Source organism: Microtus oregoni, unplaced genomic scaffold (genome assembly GCF_018167655.1).
Source record: "Microtus oregoni isolate MIOR12 unplaced genomic scaffold, Mior012 000024F_ref0000369, whole genome shotgun sequence".
Classification (NCBI taxonomy): Eukaryota; Metazoa; Chordata; class Mammalia; order Rodentia; family Cricetidae; genus Microtus; species Microtus oregoni.
Genome location: NW_024543083.1, coordinates 4,359,405 through 4,378,489, shown reverse-complemented (window position 1 = coordinate 4,378,489; position 19,085 = coordinate 4,359,405). Strand labels below are relative to the sequence as shown.

The window sequence follows — 19,085 nt, the reverse complement described above, 5'->3', positions numbered from 1 at the left end:
AAGATATTCGTCAGTATTGCTGTAGGCTAGGGTCATTTCAGGTTCCCTATCCTCAGCTGTCCAAGGAACTAACTGGGGACATCGCCTTGGGCTCCTGGGAGCCACTCTAGGTTCAAGTCCAGTCTTCTAATGGCAGAGAAATTAGGGGAAGATTCGAGACATGGGATTTTTTTTTAAAATATTTATTTATTATGTATACAATATTCTGTCTGTGTGTATGCCTGCAGGCCAGAAAAGGGCACCAGACCCCATTATGGATGGTTGTGTGGTGGAGGAAGGTCATTGGTTAAATAAAAAGAAACTGCTCGGCCCTCATTGGTTAGAAGATAGGTGGGAGGAGTAAACAGAACAGAACGCTGGGAGGAAGAGGAAGTGAGCTCAGACTCCACAGCTCTCCTCTCGGGAGCAGACGCCTCAGAGAGACGCCATGCTCCCAGCTCCCAGGCAGATGCATGCGATGAAGCTCCGACCCAGGATGGACATAGGCTAGAATCTTCCCGGTAAGTGCACCTAGGGGCGCTACACAGATGATTAGAAATGGGCTAAATTAATATGTGAGAATTAGCCTAGAAGAGGCTAGATAGAAATGGGCCAAGCAGTGATTAAATGAATACAGTTTGTGTGTTGTTATTTCGGGCATGAGCTAGCCAGAGAGCCAGGGTGCTGGGGACGCAGCCCCGCCGCCCTTATTACTACAGTTGTGAGCCACCATGTGGTTGCTGGGAATTGAACTCAGGACCTTTGGAAGAGTAGGCAATGCTCTTAACCTCTGAGCCATCTCTCCAGCCCCCAAGACATGGGATTTGATGGGGCTGTGTGGCCTTAGGCAAGTTAGGTAACCATTCTGGTCTCAGCTACTTTCTTTCTGAGTGAGGTGTTAGGCATATGCGTGATTAGGTATTCAGTTTAGTGAGGTATATGATCTGATCTAAAAGGTTCCTTCAGTGCTTTTATGCACTAAACCTGTGTCGATCAGCTCATAAGACTAAAAGATTATTCATTTGTTGCAGTGTTTTTGGATGGCGCTGTGTCTGAGGACTCCGACTGCTCTGATAATAGCCTGAGAAGACGGCATGCTGTTCCTTCCCAGCGCCAAGCTGGACCTATCCTGAACCTTGGATCTCAGTCCTTCATGGAGACCAGCTCCTGGCAGGAAATTGGCACCCAGATGGTTCCTCTATGTGAAGTTGTCTCTGGCTGCGGGCTGACTGGAGGACACCTGGTAGCCAGGCCAGCCCTCTCTCAGTCATCCGGGACAGGGCAGCATGGTGCGGATTCAGAGGCAGAAGCTTCTGGCATCTTGTCTGTGCATGACTGCTACCGTCTTTCTGATGGTCACACTGCAGGTACTGGGAATCCGGGCTGTGAAGAGTGGGTTCGTTGCTAGGCCCTTAGCAGCCCCTTCCTCCCCACTTCCCTTCCCTTTCCTCAGAGAACTCTGAGTAATTGCTGTCTGCTTATCTTTTCTGCATCCTGAGCTCATGCTACACAATACAAAAGAGAATACCCTAGTTCCGTTTTTCTTCTCTTATTTTCCTGTGTGTGCATGTGTGTGTGTGTGTGTGTGTGTGTGTGTGTGTGTGTGTGTGTCTAGGTGTCTAGGTTTCTGCTGTGTAGACCAGCATGGTATGGAACTCCAGATACTTCTGTTTCTGATTCCTAAGTGTTGGGATTAAAGGAAGGAGCCACCAGGCCCATTTAGGAGAACATTTTCTTTTTCTCTTTTTCTTTTTAGAATTGTCTCATGTAGTCCAGGTGGGCCTCAGAATTGATAACGTATTCAAAGGTAATCTTGAAAATCTCATTTTCCTGCCTCTAGTGTCCCAAGTGTGTGACTACAGTCGTACGTCACCACGTTCAGTCATTTTAAAAAAAAAAAATTATTTAAAATTGTTCTCATATATATATTTTGATCATGTTTTTCCTCTCTTCCAACTTTTCTCCACTCATTCCTACCTATCCAGCTCTTTGTTCTCTCTCTTAAAAAAAGCAGAGAAACACAAAAACTAAAATCAAAACAAACAAAAACAAGACCAAAAAAGTCAAAATGAAACAAAGAGCCCACAGAAAAAAAATGGAGCGTTTTTGGGTTGGCCTGGAGCCTGCCATGCAGTGTGGTTGATCCATCCCCTGACACCCCATTGGAGAAAATTGATTTTTCCTTTGCCAGGTTGTATCATGTCTAGATAGCGTCTTAGTCAGGGATGGGAGCCAGAGCCCAGTTTCCTGTCTCAGTGCTGGGACAGCATCTGCTTGACTCTGTGCAGGTCCTGTGCATGCGGCTACGGTCTCTGTGAGTCCATATGGGCGTCAGTACTGTTTTGTGTGGTAGATGCCATTACCTCTGGCTCTTTCTGCCTCCTCTTCCACGGAGATCCTGACCCCTGATGTGAGAGGTTTGATGATAACATCCCGTTTAGAACCGAGGGTTCCAAAGTCTCTCACTCTCTGCACACTGTCCAGTCATCGGATTCTGTGTTGCTTGCCACACACTGCAAGAAGAAGCGTCTCTAAGCCGGACTGAGTAAGGCCCTGATCTATTGGTGTAAAAGGATGCATTAGGAGTCATTTTATTTGTTCCTTTAGCAGGACAATAGTATTCATAGTTTGCCTGTAGGCCTGTGATCTATCCAGTCTGTTCTTGGATACCCTAGGAGTCTCAGCAGTTCTATTTAAGGAGTGGGCCTTACATCCAATCAGAAACCGATCAGTTACTACCATAACTGTTGTGCTACTGTTGAACCGTTATATCACTCAGGTAGGTAGCTGGTATAGGTTGCAGGGTTTGTAGCTGGCTGGTATTGATCATTCCTTTTCTCCTCTGATAGTATGCAGAGCACCTTCTAGCACTGTGGATGCTATTCAATAGGGGTGAAGCTTCTTGTTGATCTCCAGATGGATGTCTCAGTGTTCAATGACATAAGGGAGTGCATTTTCAGCAGTAGGGCCTCACCACCAGTTTGTGGAGAGCAACTAGTAACCTTGGTAACAGCCTGAGGCCAGCTCTGTATAGCTCTGGCCTCTCCGCTTTGGTTGGCGTCAGAGGCCAGCAACATCAACAGACCATGGTTGTCAAGCCAGGAACACAGCCGTGAGTCCCAGCAGCAGCTCAGGCCGGATATCATCTTGACCCTGGGTAGCAATCAAGCCACTCCCCTCAGCCCGCTCCCTTCCTCTCTCACCTCATCAGCTATGCCTCTGTCCACAGGCCATGAACCAGCCTGTCTGTCTGTCTGTCTCCCTGTCCCTCCCTTACTACAGCATTCCATACCTCTGCTCACTCACATCGTGCCCATCTGACAGGTGCTGCAAGGTGCCAGGTGGGCCCATGTCTTCTCCTCAAAGCCCGGGGCAGACAGCTCCAGGCCTGAATTTGGTTCCTGTTGTCCCACTCAGTTCACTGTGATGCTAGGCTGGACCATGCTTCCTTATCACAAAGAGTCTATTATAGGTGCAGGCAGGCTCTTGGTAGATGCATCTGGTTGAGCTTTACCTACCCTGGCCGCATGGCATGCTGCTGGAGTCCACTCGCGGGCCGGGGTTAGACTCTTGCAGTATGGTTTTCTTTTTTCTCTAACAAATATGGATCATTTTTCTTTTTGAGACTGGTTTGGTAGATCTGTCCCTGTCCCTGTCTCTCCTGCCCAGGCTAACTTCAAACTCACTCCTGTTCTAGGGGCTCATGGAGTTTTGACAGTCTTTTCTTTCTTTTTCCTTAAGTTGCTGGTTGTACATTAGTAAGAAGGAAGGTCAGATGAAGAGAGGGGTCTGGGGCTGTAAATTAACTTCCCCCCATCAAGCTTTGGGGGAAGAGCCATGTTATTACATTATAAAAGTGCCAAGGAAGCTCTTGGCAAGGGCTGACTTGGTTTCAGTCCCTTAAAGCTAATGTATTTTTTAAGTCTTCTGGAATATCAGTTGGCTTTCATAGAGGAGGTCCTAACATCTTAGTTGGCCTGGGTACTGTTGAGAATCTAGTCGAAGTTTTACCTTTTCCTTAGGGGAGTTATGGACTCCAGGTGATGTGTGGTGGTGGTCAGTGGCTCTTTTCTCACGCCAGGCGTAGCAAGCCCATTGAAAAGGAGCTGCCCTTGGTTACTGGGTGCGTGTCCTCTTGTGGACACTATTATTATTAATATTGGTGCTATTATAATGGAATCGCGCTATCATAGGAGCAGTTTGCTGATAAAAAGATGAATTTGATTCTTTCTTGCTTCCCTTTTTTGGTATAAGATCTCACTCTGGCAGCGCGGTGGTGGCGCACGCCTTTAATCCCAGCACTCCAGAGGCAGAGGCAGGTGGATCTCTGTGAGTTCGAGGCCAGCCTGGTCTACAAGAGCTAGTTCCAAGACAGGAACCAAAAAGCTACAGAGAAACCCTGTCTCGAAAAAAAAAAAAAATCTCACTCTGTACCCCATGTTGACCCTGAACTTGGTATCTTACTGCCACAGCTTCTTTTTTATTTGTTTTTGGTTTTTTGAGACAGGGTTTCTCTGTGTAGCTTTGGAACCTGTCCTGGAAATTGCTCTGCAGACCAGGTTGGCCTTAAACTCATAGAGATTCACCTCTGCCTCCTGAGTGCTGGGTTTAAAGGCTTGAGCCACCACCACCCAACCTCTTCCTCAGCTTCTTAAGTGCCAGAATCACATGTATATACCATCGCTCTGGCTCTAAAATAATGTCTTTAGTGGAGGGTATGTGCCAGGATGAAGCCCATGGCTGCTAGTGTATGGGGCAAGCATTCCAGCACTGAGCTACGCCACAACCCTTCCTGTCCCTTTCCTTCTGTCGGCCTCCTCAACGTGGACAGCACAGTCTCCAGAGCTTTGAGAAACAAATTTTTATTCTTTAGAGATTACCAGCTTCAGGTATTCTGTTATAGCAGTACCCAATGGAACAAGACAGGAGGTTATCCAGAATTGTCCACAGAGGTCGAAGGTAATCACACAGGTCATTAAAACTAGAGAGCCTTTCCTGGATTTCTTCACAGAGGGGGCAGTGTCAGGAGCAAGAGGAGTGGTAGCAATAGATCTGAAGATTGAAAATGGGACCGAGAGCCAAATAAGCATTGTGAGCTATGCCTAAAAGAAAAAGCAAGAGGTTGTACTGTCCCGCAGGCTCTGTAGAGGATGTAGCTATTCTGGCCCTTTGATTTTAGACTATGTGCCCGTCTCTAGCTTCTGCCCTCCAGAACCGTGAGGTTGTAAGTGTGTTATTTTAAAGGATTTGTGGTATGTTGTTACAGAAAACTGACAGGAAGCTAAATCTTTGTCAGTGAGAGCTGTGTCGAATGAAATGGAAGCATCAAATTCTGATAACAGTTGTCTTCGCTCTCAGGTCGTGGTTGAGCTTGGAAGATTTGAAAGGAAGAAGTTTAAAAATTCCAATTTGCAAGATGGACATAAAAAAGTGGAGGAAGAGCCTCACCGTCTCCACCCATTTCCTGAAAAGGAAGCGCTAGCCTTGGGTGTGAAGAACACAGTGGACGTTGGGAGCTACCCCATTGTGCTGTGGTGGTCCCCACTGACAGGGGAGACTGGCAGGCTGGGCCAGTGTGGGGCAGACGCTTGCTTCTTCACCATCAACCGGACCTTCCAACAGCATCACATGACCAAGGCCTTCCTCTTCTACGGTGAGTTGGGTGTCTCCTTCCTCCTTTCGCCTGTTAATGTCTTGTTCAAAGGCGAGTTACTACTCATCCCCCCGTGAGAGGCCAGAGCTCTCCTTGAATATATATTAGAACACCTGATTCCTTCAGTGTTGGCTATGTGGAAGGCCGGAGGCATCGAGCAGATTTCAGACCATCCTGGTCAACTGTGTTGGTTGGAATGAGAATGGCCCCACTTGGTTCTTACTTTTGAATGAAGGTTGAGGAGGAGGTGTGATCTTATTAGAGGAGGTTTGTCACTGGGGGTGGGCTTTGAGGTTTCTACCTGCCTGCCTGCCACCGTGCTTCCCACAGTGATGATCTTGGATTAACCCTCTGGAACTGTAACCAGTCTCCCGATTAAATGCTGTCCTTTGTAAGCTGCCTTGGTGTAGCTGGTTGTTTTACCCTTACTCTTCGGGAGGGCCCCAAGTAAAAACACACAGAGAGTTCTTATTATTTATAAATGCCTGGCCTGAGCTTTGCTTGTTTCTTGCCAGCTTTTCGTAAATTAACCCTGTTTACCTTTAGATTCTGGGCTTGTTCCTTTCTCGATTTTGTGTATCTTTTCTTTCCTTCTTATTCCATGTCTGACCATGTGGCTTTGTGACTGGTCTCTTCTTTTCCCGCTCCTTGATCTTTTTCTCCCCAGATTTCTCCTCCTATTTATTCTCTCTTCCTGCCAGCCTTGCCTATCCTTTCTCCTGCCTTGTTATTGACTGTTTAGCTCTTTATTAGACCAATCAGGTGTGTTAGGCAGGCAAAATAACACAGTTTCACAGAGTTAAACAAATGCAACATAAAAGAACGCAACCCATCTTTGCATCATTAAACAAATGTTCCACAGCATAAACAAATGTAACACATCTTAAAATTATATTCTACGACACCTCGTTCATGAGGTCTCTTTGTATCATAGAACAGCAGCTAAGACACCAGCATTAGCCTTGGTTGGATGCTACTCAGTGGTTTCATAGGTGAATGCAGTGCTTACTAAATCTGTTGCATGGAATTTGGTATTACTGACATCAGTTGAAATATCCATTTGTGATGAAGGCAGGGAATTTTGATGATCATGACAGACATGTAAGTGGACATAAACAAGCATGATGTTGTTTATTTCTTTGACGTTAGATTAATCAGAATACAAGAGTGGCTGAGGAGAGAGCTAAGTCGTTAAGGTGATTGCTATGGAAACTTTTCTGTCGCTGTGAAGAGACACCATGACAAATGCAACTTAGAAAGCTCACAGTTCCAGAGGGTAACAGAGTCTGTGACCACCATGGTGGGGAGCATGCAGCAGGCAGGAAGATATGACACAGGAGTGGTAGCTGAGAGCTTACATCTTATCCAAAAGTTGGAGATAGGGAGGAAGAGATAGTCATCCGGAATGGTGAGGATTTTTGAAACCTCAAAGCCCATCCCCAATATCAGCTCTCCAACAAACTACACCTCCTAATCTTTCCCAGACAGTTCCACCATCGCTTTGGGGTAGCATTGGTTGAGCCATCTCCTCAGCAACCAAATTGGATGTTTATTTGCAAAGCACTGAGGATTGAACCAGAGCCTCATTTATGCTAAGTAAGTGCTTCGTCACTGACTTTTTTCCTCTGCCTACAAGTTTTAAAATGTGAAAAATAATACTGAATATTGTAGATGCTATTAGGGATCTCCAGTAGACATTTATTTAAGCGTAGCAGTGGCTTCTGCCCAGGGAAACAAGTTGAGCACCTATGCCTTCCAACACACACGCACACACACACGCGCACACAGACACGCACACACAGACACACGCACACGCACACACACACACACAGACACATGCACACACACACACACACACACACACACACACCCATTGTGCACAGTGTGCTTTAGCCTCCCTCTTCCTTCTCAGGCATTATATAGAATCTGTGTTTTTATCAGTTAACAATTGCTCTGCTGGGTGACAGTTTCCTTCTATCCTGGCAGGAACGCAAGTAGCTGGAACTGGTCGGTTCTGGTAAAACAGGACTCTGCTTGGTGACTGCCCAGGACTGCAGATCTGTGTGCCCACACTTAATTTTCTAGTTAGGCTAGGGCCCCTGTTTTGTCAGAGAGCGGACCACTTTCCCTTTAATTTATGCAACCCTACATTTCTGGAAAATTCAGTGTAAATTTCTGGAAAAGTCAAAATAAAACTAGTCTTATTTAAACTATTTTTATCAATTCTTTGATAAATTCACACCATGTATTTTTAATCATATTCATCCTGATGTGATGAATTTCTGTGTGGTACTCTTAAAGCAGTCTATTCTTTTGTCCTTACAGCAGGCTGAGTTGGGCAGGTCTCGCCATTTCTTAGCTAATGATTTGCTCTTGAGATGCTATGTGAAGGGTCAATTTAGAGATCACAGATTAGACCTTAATTGCATGAATTGCGGTAATATCCACCTTATGGGCACTCTGAAATGCCACATGCTGATTGGGGACCAGACCAGATCTCACCTGGATTCCTCTTCCAGGAGCACCTGAGATCATGACTTCTTTTCCTCACTTGCTGTTGGAGGGAGTCCAGAGAATTAGTGCCTACCCAAAGAGGGAAGACCGCACTAGGGAACTGTGTGCCTTCTTTGTCTTGGAAGCACAGTTTCCAGTTTATCTTCCCATGGCCATGGGCGATCCCTCTTTTACCCTAAGTTCCACAATGTTGTGTCCGAGCCATCTCTGTCTCCTCACCAGTCTCTACTCATTCCCCAGAATTCCTTGCATTCCACCTCTTGCCTGTTTTTCCCAGACTCCCCTGGTGTAAAATCGTCCATACTGCTGAATAAGATCCATGGCTGTCAGCTCAAAGGTGTCTGGTGAGCTCCTTAGTGGAGAAAGTTAGTTAAGAAAGAAATTAAATCAGGGAATTCTGGAGGGGAAGGCTAGTGCCTTGCACTACATTTTTAGGTGGTTAGTAAAGAGTAAAATGGATAGGACACAGATTTTTTTTTTTTTTAATCAGCGTGCCACTTTTTTTTTTTCCTCCCAGCATGCATAGATGATACCGGGTAACCAGGCAACCTACATAAGCAGTCAGAAGGAAGCTAATGGCTTCTGATCTGATCAGCACGTTCACCAGACACTGCAATTTCTCTGGGTCTAGATCTGCAGTTTACACTTATTGCTCTAAGTGGTAGGAAACAAAGAGTAGACCCAGGCCTCTAAATTATCAGTTCCAGAGTACGCTGTTATCAATAGCTCTGATCATGGGCATTGTGGGTCTTTCTCTGGGTCGCAGATAATTATGTCTCCTGCTGTCCTTGAGAATTAGACACAAGCAGTAAATCATCAGTAAACTAAGGCGAAGGTGAGCATAAGGAGCTAGGAGTCTTTTAAGTGAGCTAAAACCAGAGCATCTTATTCTTCTGTCTCTCTGAGCAGCTATGAACCAGCAGCTTTGGGCAAGCAGTAATTCTGTGTCCTTGGATAGCTGAGAATATCTTAAATGGGATGCTTTTGCCTGAACCCTAAACAAATGCCTGTTGATAAAGATAACTGCAGGAAGGCAGGTCTCAGTGTTTACCTCAGAGAGAGGAAGGAGGGCCTAGCAGCAGGATCACACGTAGCTAAGGGAATGTGATTTGTAAACTCCAACGGCATAGGAGACTGTTCTGAACTGTGAGAATTAATCCCCAAATATGCAACAGAAGGGGAGTTAGCTATGGCGAAAATCTTCAGCAAGACAGCTACTGTATTTACATAGCAATAGCGCCCTAATTTTCTTCACTTATGGTTTAACCTTTATCGGGGCCCTTGGCTCTGATGAGTCACTCGTGAAAAGATGGCTGAGCAGTTGCTGTATAATTTCTCAGCCTGAAGCAAGTCCTCATTCTAGTATTTATGGTGGGGATGAGTCTCTGCCTACCCAGAATTTCTGGCTTCTCACTTTTTTTTTTTTTTTTGTCTAACTGGCAAGGCCACCGTTGTCTAGCTGGAACTCCGGGGTGGAATTAATCAGAACTCACATTAAGGCCTGGTTTCTCATTCTCATTGTCCTCCTTGGGATGGTGGTTGATAATCCCATCAGACTTGGTACAATGATGCCCACGTGGTACAGCAGAGACCAATTCAAAATGTATGCTATGCCCTCCTGACTTATAAAGAAAAATGACTTGTGTTTAGTAAGTGTTTCAGTCTTTGTGCGTTTGGGCATGCGGAGGCTGTAATAGACAATTGTATATATTTGTAGAGTCACTGATGGTGACCACTGGTCTTTTACTCAGTCCCCAGTGTGGATGATAGAGAAACAGTGAGTTCCCTTCAGTGCTCATGGGGTTTCCTCCACTGGGGAGTAGTGCTGGGGAGGCACTCAACAAGATACCACTTTCCCTATAATCTTTACAATCCTACCCTCCTAGAAGATTGAATAGAAATTGAAAGCAGGGAAGGAGTACAAGCCTCGGTGTTGATAATAAGATTAGGTTCGATCCCAGGCTCAGCTAATTAAAACTAAAGCTTTTCAGCATCCTTGATGCAGTGGGACATGGGACATTTGATCTCTGGGTTGTGCTGAGATTTGCTGGTCTCCCTGAACTCCTCCCATCAGTGACAGTAGCAACCCCAAATCGCTGATGGAAACATGTTCCTATTGCATCACTCTTGAAAAAAATAATCCCACAAGCTCCCCAAGGAGTCTCACCCCCCCGATTCCCGAAGGACTCCCTTGATTTGAACGGATCCCTGAAGTTCGATGCTGGAATGTTAGTTCCCGTGCACCGGTGTTGGAGATGCAGTTTCATAAGCAGTGCTTAGACCACGAGGACTCTGCGTGAGTGTGGTAATGTTCTCGCTGCAGGAGAGGCTTATCTGAGAAGGGAGTGTGTTATTATAAAAGTGGGTCCCTCCTCTCTCCTGCATGCTCCCACGCGTATGCCACAAAGCCCTCCACTACGTAATGACCAAACAATAAGGCTCCTCCTTCAGTTCCAAAAATGTTAGAAATAAATTGATTTTCCTCATACTTTTCTATTTGGGTAACCCGTTATAGCAGCAGAAAATGGAATAAGGCAAGGCCCTACTTAGTGTTGAGACTCATACAGGACCCTGGCCAATGGCCCAAGTACATACCCCTTTTCTGCAGATCTCCTTTCTGAGTGCCTGAATTCCTTCCTTCCTTCCTTCTTTCCTTTCTTTCTTCCAACATCCCAATGACTGTTTTCCCTTCATTCTGTTTTCCTGGTTCCCCCTGTCCTCCCCCCACCAAATCCACTCCTTTTTCAGTTTCTATTTAGAAAAGGGCAGACTTCCCATGGATATCAACAAAACATGGCTTATCAAGTTGCAGTAAGACTAAGTATCTCCCTTGTATTAAGGTTGGACAAAGCAACCCAGTATGAGGAATAGGGTTCCAAAAGATGGCCAAAGGGTCAGAGATAGCCCCGAACCCACTGTTAGAAGTCCCACAAGAAGACCAAGCTACACAACTATAACATATATGCGGAGGGCTTAGGTCAGTCCCATACAGGCTTCCTGGTTGTTGGTTCCGTCTGCGTGCCTGTCTTAGTCAGTGTCCTATTGCTGCGAAGAGACACCATGACCACGGCAGCCCTTAAAGGGAAACATTTAATTGGGGCTGTTTAAAGTTCAGAAGTTTAGTCCATTATTATCATGGTGGAAAGCATGGTGGCATGCAGGCAGACATGGTGCTGGAGAAATAGTTGGGAGTCCCACAGGATCTGTAGGCAGTGGGAAGACAGAGTGCCAGCTGGCCTGAAATCTCCCAGTCTGTCCTGAGCGACACACCTCGTGTAACAAGACCACACTTAATTAACAATGCCACTCCTTGTGAGACTGTGGAGGCCATTTTTATTCAAACCACCACAGTGCCTGTTCTGTGCTTGCTGTCCATTTCAAGGGCCTCTTAGTCACCTCCAAACCCAGAAAATGATGGTTGACCCGTCATGAGATCTAAAAACTGGAAGTCATCCCTGAGCTTCCTTTTCCTTTTGTAGGGAACCAGTTTGTCGTATGCCTCCCTTGCTTCCATAATGTCTCCTAAATCTTGAAAACTTTTTTTTTTTTTTTTTTTTTTGGTTTTTCGAGACAGGGTTTCTCTGTGGCTTTGGAGCCTGTCCTGGAACTCACTCTGTAGACCAGGCTGGTCTCGAACTCACAGAGATCCGCCTGCCTCTGCCTCCCGAGTGCTGGGATTAAAGGCGTGCCCCACCATCGCCCGGCTTTGAAAACGTTTTCTTGCCTCTGCCTCTTTACCAAATTTCTTCTTTTCTCCCGTGCTCCCCCTTAACTTCTCGACTTAAGTACCACTACCTCATCCCTGGACACTGCCCACTCCCAGCAGCCTCCAGTGGTCCTGCCTGCAGCTGTCTGCCTCTTCTGTGGCTTTGCCTTCCAGTTGGCAGCTTCCTCTAACCAGGCTGATTTTCTTTCTTCTCATGTAATTTCCATGATTTCCTGCCACCTGAGACCACAATGCTGCTTCCCCCTCTGGGATGTCCCTTCTACCCGCCCCCATCCTCAGTCTCCTTGTTCCCCTCATCCTTCCATCCCAGCTTGCATCTCTACTGTAGAAGGTCTCCTCTAATCCCCTGGCAACGTTATACCTACTCTTAAAACATCTTCTAAGCCTTCTGAGCTCTGACGTAACGTTTACTATGTGATTGGTCAATGTGCGCCTTTCCTACTGCATCGTGAGTTTCACAGAAAGGAGGGCAGTTTTCATTTTGCTCCCTATGACATTTCTAGTACTGAGCACAGTGCCAGGCGTGCCAAGTATTGTCAAAAGAATTGCCATGGCCTAAAGACTCAGTGTTTCAAGAGTCTCCTGTTCCACACGGTGACAAGAGGGGGCAGCAGAGAGCTGTCAGAGGAGCCGCCGCTGAGAGGTTAGCAGACTATGTCAGGAAGTTTAATTAGGAACAGGCTAGGGGAGGGAGAAATGTCAATTTGGAAACCGAGAAGCCAGAGAACAATTTGTTCAGACGAAAAATGGGGTGAGAGTGAGAAGCTTCTAGCTGGAGTTAGGGAAGGGGAGCTGGCAGGGTGTGTGAGCAAGCCTCAGTGTGTATCTGGGCATCCTCATTCACAGGGTTCCTTCCGGGACTGGAGAGGATCCCTCCCCAGTCAGTATACAGGGAAACCATACTGCAGACTGGCTGGTGCCTGAGGACGTGGGGGTGGGGGGATAGGGGGCGGCACTTTGTTTTGGCCAGCCCCTTCTCTCTTTTGGGGATGGTGGCAGTTCTGTCCCTCCACAGGATCTAGGCCTAACAGGCTGGACCTTGAGACAAGGAAGAGGGTGCAAACTAACATTTTCAAAGTTCTCTGTGTTATACACACAAGCTAGTCTGCTGAGACCATCCTAATTTAACTCATTTGAGAGACGACTGTGCCCTGCTTGTGAGTTATGGTCATCATTGTCAATCATCCACAAGCTAATCCGAACTTTTAAAACCCTAGCCTTTTGATTCACAAATCTATGTGTCTCTCATATACTCAGAAGGCGTGAAGATTCTGGCATCTTGATTTATTTATTTATTATGTATACAATATTCTGTCTGTATGTGTGCCTGCAGGCCAGAAGAGGACACCAGACTTTATTACAGATGGTTGTGAGCCACCATGTGGTTGCTGGGAATTGAACTCAGGACCTTTGGAAGAGCAGGCAATGCTCTGAACCTCTGAGCCATCTCTTTAGCCCCCATTTTTTTTTTTTTTAACTTAAAAGACATATGTTCTTTTTAAGCTGGGTGGTGGTGGCACAAGCCTTTAATCCCAGCACTCGGGAGGCAGAGGCAGGTGGATCTCTGTGAGTTCGAGGCCAGCTTGGTGGGGGAGGATTTGCTTAAGTGTACTTGAAGGCCCCGGATTCCATTCTCAGCATCTCACACAGAAAAGCTACACAGGACACTGTTATCCTAATTATGTATTTGTTTGGTTCCTGGGAAGTAATACTGTATTTTAGGCTGGTGTCCAAGTCCTGTTGACTGGTCTGTATGGAGAATTTTGTCAGCATTGTTCTGGCGATTTTACATGGAAACAAAGCGAACGTTTTGTGAGGGTTTCTTGGTCAAAGCTGATACCAGTGTAGGGAGGGAAGCGGTTTATCGGCTTGCAGTTCAGGAACCAGCCTGAATATCTTTTTAGAGACACCGAATTTCTGACCTTGAGCCATGGGTTTCTGTGAGGGCCTTTGGAGAGGGCTCTCTCACCCCCACTACCTCCACTACCTATACTGAAATAACCGAGCACGAGAGTGTCACAAGACACATAATGGAACCCACTTTAAGAGTTTATTATGAAGAGGGAATAAGAGGGGACGCTCAGGCCTGTCTGAAGTGTGTTGCGTGAAGACACCATGGACCGGGTGTCCAGCTTTTAAAGGCCGTCTAGCGCATGCGCACAGGGGCTTACGTAGCTGCAGCACGCGTAGATCACATGACCACGCTACGCATAGACCATGTAGGGCTTGAGGACTCTGGGTGGCTATGTAAGTTGCCTGAACGCTTGATTGTGCATGTGCGCCTGTGGAACCTGGAAGTGCCAGTGCTTGGGTAGGTAAGCATTCTGCCAGGACGTTGGCAACTTTGGTTGGTGGAAATAACACGTGCTATGACATTGTCCCCACTGTCTCCACTGCCCTCACTGTCCCCTCTGCTTTCAGTGCCTCCTGCTGTCCTTATTGCCCCCAGTGGCCCCACTCGGCTCTGACTTGCTATGCCTGAGCACCGCAGCCCAGATCCTGCACTAAATGATCAGCAGAGCCAGTGTGGGTAGGTCTGTGACCTAGAGGGCAGAGCATCACCTCAAGACACCGAGAGTCAGCAGGTTGAGGAAGTGCAGGGGACTCTGTCTGTCAGCCAGCAACAGAGAACTGAACACGAGCCACTGTTTTGGCAGGGAGAAATATGCAACTTTATCAAACAGTCAGTAATGCTTAGGAAGGAAACACACTCTTCTCCGTGCACAGAAGTGAGTGATAAAAGCAATTGTTCTTGTTGAGTTTTTTTTTTTTTTTTTTTTGGTTTTTCGAGACAGGGTTTCTCTGTGGTTTTGGAGCCTGTCCTGGAACTAGCTCTTGTAGACCAGGCTGGTTCCTGTTGAGTTTGTTAATGTTTCTTTTTGGAAGGCATGGGAGCATCAGTGTGGCCTTTTGCTGTTGACCCTTCCCGTTCTCCAGCAGGGATGATTTAGGTACATTGTCTGTATTGCCTTGTCCTTCTTAGGTAATTTTGGTCAAGCAGTTACTAATGGTGACAGTATAGCTGTCCTTCAGATGCCTGCAGACATCAGTAAGGGTCGCGGAAGCAGCTACTGCCACAAGTACTTCCGGTTCTCAGTGTGCACACCCCATCATGCCAAGCGTCCATCCGACTCTGCTTTGGATTCGGAAAGCACCTGTAGATTGGAAAGGTGCTGGGAACAGCAAAAGGGTTCTTTTTCATCAACTGAAGAAGCATTTGCTTGGGACTTAGAACTTATTTCTCTCTAAATTTATCATTAACTAGGTTCCATGATGATCTGGTGAAAACTTTTGCAAAAGACCACAGTGAAGCAGTGCATTCAAAGAAATTGTCCTAGCCTAATTCTGAGGCCTAGAATTAGGAGACTGCGCACACAAAGATAATCGAAGATTCAAGAGTTCATTGTTAAGTAAATTTCATTTACAGATTTCAGGATGGTTTCTCATGCGGTGACACTAGAGGGCGCTATGTACAATTAAACCTGGTAATGGAGAAGGGCCTTGATTTTTATTCCCCCAATTATGCTTTAAAATGTTCACGTGTCATTCTTTAATGCTTCATCTCTCTACACAAAGGAAAAAAGCAGCGTAGGGGTAATATACTAGAGGAGCACAAACGACCTTAGGATGAAGAATTTTGATCATTTTATCAAGTTAATATTTAAATTTAATGTTCAAAGTCAAACTTTTTTCTTTTTTAAATAACAGTAACACACACAAACAAAATCACTCTTAGTGCGGTGGCCCTTGCCTATTCCAGAACACATGAGGTTGAAGGAACAGGATATAATGTGTGTGTAGGATGCATGTGTGTGTAGGGTGCATGTGTGGAAGGGTGCATGTGTGTGTAAGGGTGCATGTGTGTGGAAGGGTGCATGTGTGTGTAGGGTGCATGTGTGTGTAGGGTGCATGTGTGTGTAGGGTGCATGTGTGTGTAGGGTGCATGTGTGTGGAAGGGTGCATGTGTGTGGAAGGGTGCATGTGTGTGTAGGGTGCATGTGTGTGGAAGGGTGCATGTGTGTGGAAGGGTGCATGTGTGTGGAAGGGTGCATGTGTGTGTAGGGTGCATGTGTGTGTAGGGTGCATGTGTGTGTAGGGTGCATGTGTGTGTAGGGTGCATGTGTGTGTGGAAGGGTGCATGTGTGTAGGATGCATGCGTGTGTAGGGTGCATGTGTGTGTAGGGTGCATGTGTGTAAGGGTGCATGTGTGTGTGGAAGGGTGCATGTGTGTGTAGGATGCATGTGTGTGTAGGGTGCATGTGTGTGTAGGGTGCATGTGTGTGGAAGGGTGCATGTGTGTGTAAGGGTGCATGTGTGTGTAGGGTGCATGTGTGTGTAGGGTGCATGTGTGTGTAAGGGTGCATGTGTGTGTGGAAGGGTGCATGTGTGTGTAGGGTGCATGTGTGTGTAAGAGTGCATGTGTGTGTAAGGGTGCATGTGTGTGTAAGGGTGCATGTGTGTGTAGGGTGCATGTGTGTGTGGAAGGGTGCATGTGTGTGGAAGGGTGCATGTGTGTGTAGGGTGCATGTGTGTGGAAGGGTGCGTGTGTGTGGAAGGGTGCATGTGTGTATAGGGTGCATGTGTGTGTGGAAGGGTGCATGTGTGTGGAAGGGTGCATGTGTGTGTAGGGTGCATGTGTGTGTAGGGTGCATGTGTGTGGAAGGGTGCATGTGTGTCCTGGTACATGTGAGGAAGTCAGAGGACACCTTTGTGGAGCTGGTTTTCCCCTTCCACGTTTATGTCAGTCCAGGGGATCAAACTCCTGCCATCAGGCTATGCAGCAGTTATTTCACCTGCTGAGCCGTTTTACTGGTCCTGTTAGCTTCATTTTTTAATAAATTTCCCCAGATGCATATATTTCTCTGCCTCAAATATATTTACTTTAGATTACATCAGAAATCTGTTGCAATGCAGTGCTGTAATTTAGCTTTTCCTCATGGCACACTTCACGTGAGACCCAGAGCTGATAGAATGAAAAAATCTCCAGTTCTCCACCCTCTGCAGCAGCTGTCAGCTTCCTGTTTGGGTTTGATTACTCCCAGGTCATCATCTTCTTCCTCACATGCCTGTAAATAGATCTAAGATCATCGTTGTTTACATTACTGTCACCATGGAAACCTTGCTTGGATCCAATGACTTTATTTCTTTTTCTCTCTTTTCTTTCTTCATTTTTTTTTTGGTATATTTTATTTACTTGAACTAAATCTTCAAAGTCTGTGAAATTTTATTAATTTCTTACGGTTAAGTCTGTGTTCCATTAGACAGATAAGACACACGTAAAGTTATCTGTAAATAAGTGTTAATGAATAAGGTTGAAGTAAAAGGTCTCCTATTACAATGACCTGTTAATTAAATTAATTTTCTCATTTTCGTGCTGAATATTATGGACTGTCTTCATTCTGGAGTTTCAGATAGTCTGAGAGTTTTTTTCTCCCCGTTTTTGCTGCTTTATGGTGGAGTCCCTATTGTTGGTGCTGTGTTTTGTTCCCCCTGAGTAGCTACTGCCCATTTTCTAATTGTTTCCTAGGAAGGGTGTTGTGGTAGTTTGAATTGGTATGCCCCCCCCCCCATAGACTCCTTTGAATACTTGGTCTATAGGGAGTGGCAGTATTAGGAGGTATGACCTTGTTGGAGTGGGTGTGGCCTTGTTCGAGGAAGCACGTTACTGTCCTGGTGGGCTTTGAGGTCTCTTCTGTGCTCAAGCCGTCCCCAGTGTGACCATCTCTTCTTGCTGCGTGCAGATCAAAATGTAGAACTCCCAGCTACCTCTCCAGCATCATGTCTGCCTGCATACCTCCATGCTTTCTGCCATGATGATAATGGACTGAACTCAGAAACTCAAAGCTAACGCTTTCCTTTATAAGAGTTGCTGTGGTCATGATCTCTCTCTTTCTCTCTTTCTCACTCAGGTTTATTTATTTATTATGTATATAGTGTTTTATTTCCTGCATGTGTACCTGATCTCATTATGGATGGTTGTGAGCCACGATATGGTTGCTGGGAATTGAACTCAGGACCTCTGGAAGAACAGCCGGTGCTCTTCACTGCTGACCCATCTCTCCAGCCCAGTCATGGTGTCTCTTCACAGCAGTAGAAACCCTATCTAAGGTCGGTGTGAAGGGAGTATGGAGTTGAGGTTGGGCATCATTTTCCTGAGAGCTCAAGGCTTCTGTCTTTTGGATATGGCTGTGGTTCTGCTTTTCTTCTTCTTACCCTTGTAACCAGTAATTCACACAGAGCAATTTCGTTACAGTTCATCAGGTTGTTCATCTCCCCGAGTTCCTATCCCATGCCGTGTCTGTGAAGAAAAGGTACCATGCATTCTAACTAGAAGTGTTTCTGTCTAGTGTTGGGTTGACTCTAGATCAATCCTATTTGTATATGGAATTGTTTTGATTTTCTTTCTTTTATAAATAAGATTTCAAGAATTCGAGTGGATGTAGCTTGTTATGGTCCTCTTTCTTCTTCAGAATGGCCACCTAGCAAACCTTGTAGCCTGAAAAAAGTGTGTCATGGTGTTTTCTCCACAGCGTCCTCTCTGACTGTAGCTTTTGAAGCTCCTGTGAAGATGATATTGAAAATTTCAAGTTTGCTACTTTTAAATTTTTTATTTTCCATTACTTTGTTAATTTTTAAAAATTTTTTTTGACATTTACTTATTTGTGTGTGTACACATAGGCATATGCTCAGGTCACAAGTACAGATTTGCAGGTCAGAGGACAGCTTGTGAGAGTCAATGCTCCTTTCTCCAAGTGGGTGCTGGGGATGGAACTGGTCATCAGCTCTGTCTGTACCTGCTGAGCCAGCTCGTTAGCCCTTGCTCAGCTTTCATGGAGATTTTGGTTTTAACTTCAAGTCTTTTTTTTTTTTTATCATAGTTTATAACATTTTCTTATAATGCTTTTAGTTTCATTTTTTTCCTTTTAATATTTTTGTTGAGTGGTTGTGGTCACACAACATCTCCATAGTAAGCTCTTAATACTTAAATGTTTTTCTTCCTCAGTTCCATTTTTTCCTGTCTGCTTATTCTCTCTGGTAGGTTGTAGGGGAAGCTGATGGCTTTGTCTTCCTCACAGGGGTTTATTAAGTATTAACTTAACGCAGATCCTTTTCATTGAGCTGCTTGGTTTCTGAAGGGAATGTTATCACTCTGTAAATCCAGACTGCCAATGTTATGGGACCTGGGGTGGTAGGGGTTGTTGCCGGGGCTTC

At 45.7% G+C, this 19,085-nt stretch overlaps 1 protein-coding gene across 6 annotated transcripts in view; it reads left to right on the top strand.

Annotated features, from left to right (window-relative positions):
• Positions 1-19,085, top strand: part of Fut10 (fucosyltransferase 10) — a 67,704-nt gene that overhangs the window by 7,376 nt on the left and 41,243 nt on the right. For all 6 annotated transcript variants that reach the window (XR_005976296.1, XM_041673803.1, XM_041673806.1 and 3 more), the window contains 2 exons: positions 1,011-1,346; positions 5,338-5,632. Coding sequence is in view for 5 of the 6 variants with exons in the window: in XM_041673803.1 (XP_041529737.1) it covers positions 1,266-1,346; positions 5,338-5,632 (376 nt within the window). In the remaining variant the exon portion in view is untranslated. The remainder of the gene's footprint in view (positions 1-1,010; positions 1,347-5,337; positions 5,633-19,085) is intronic.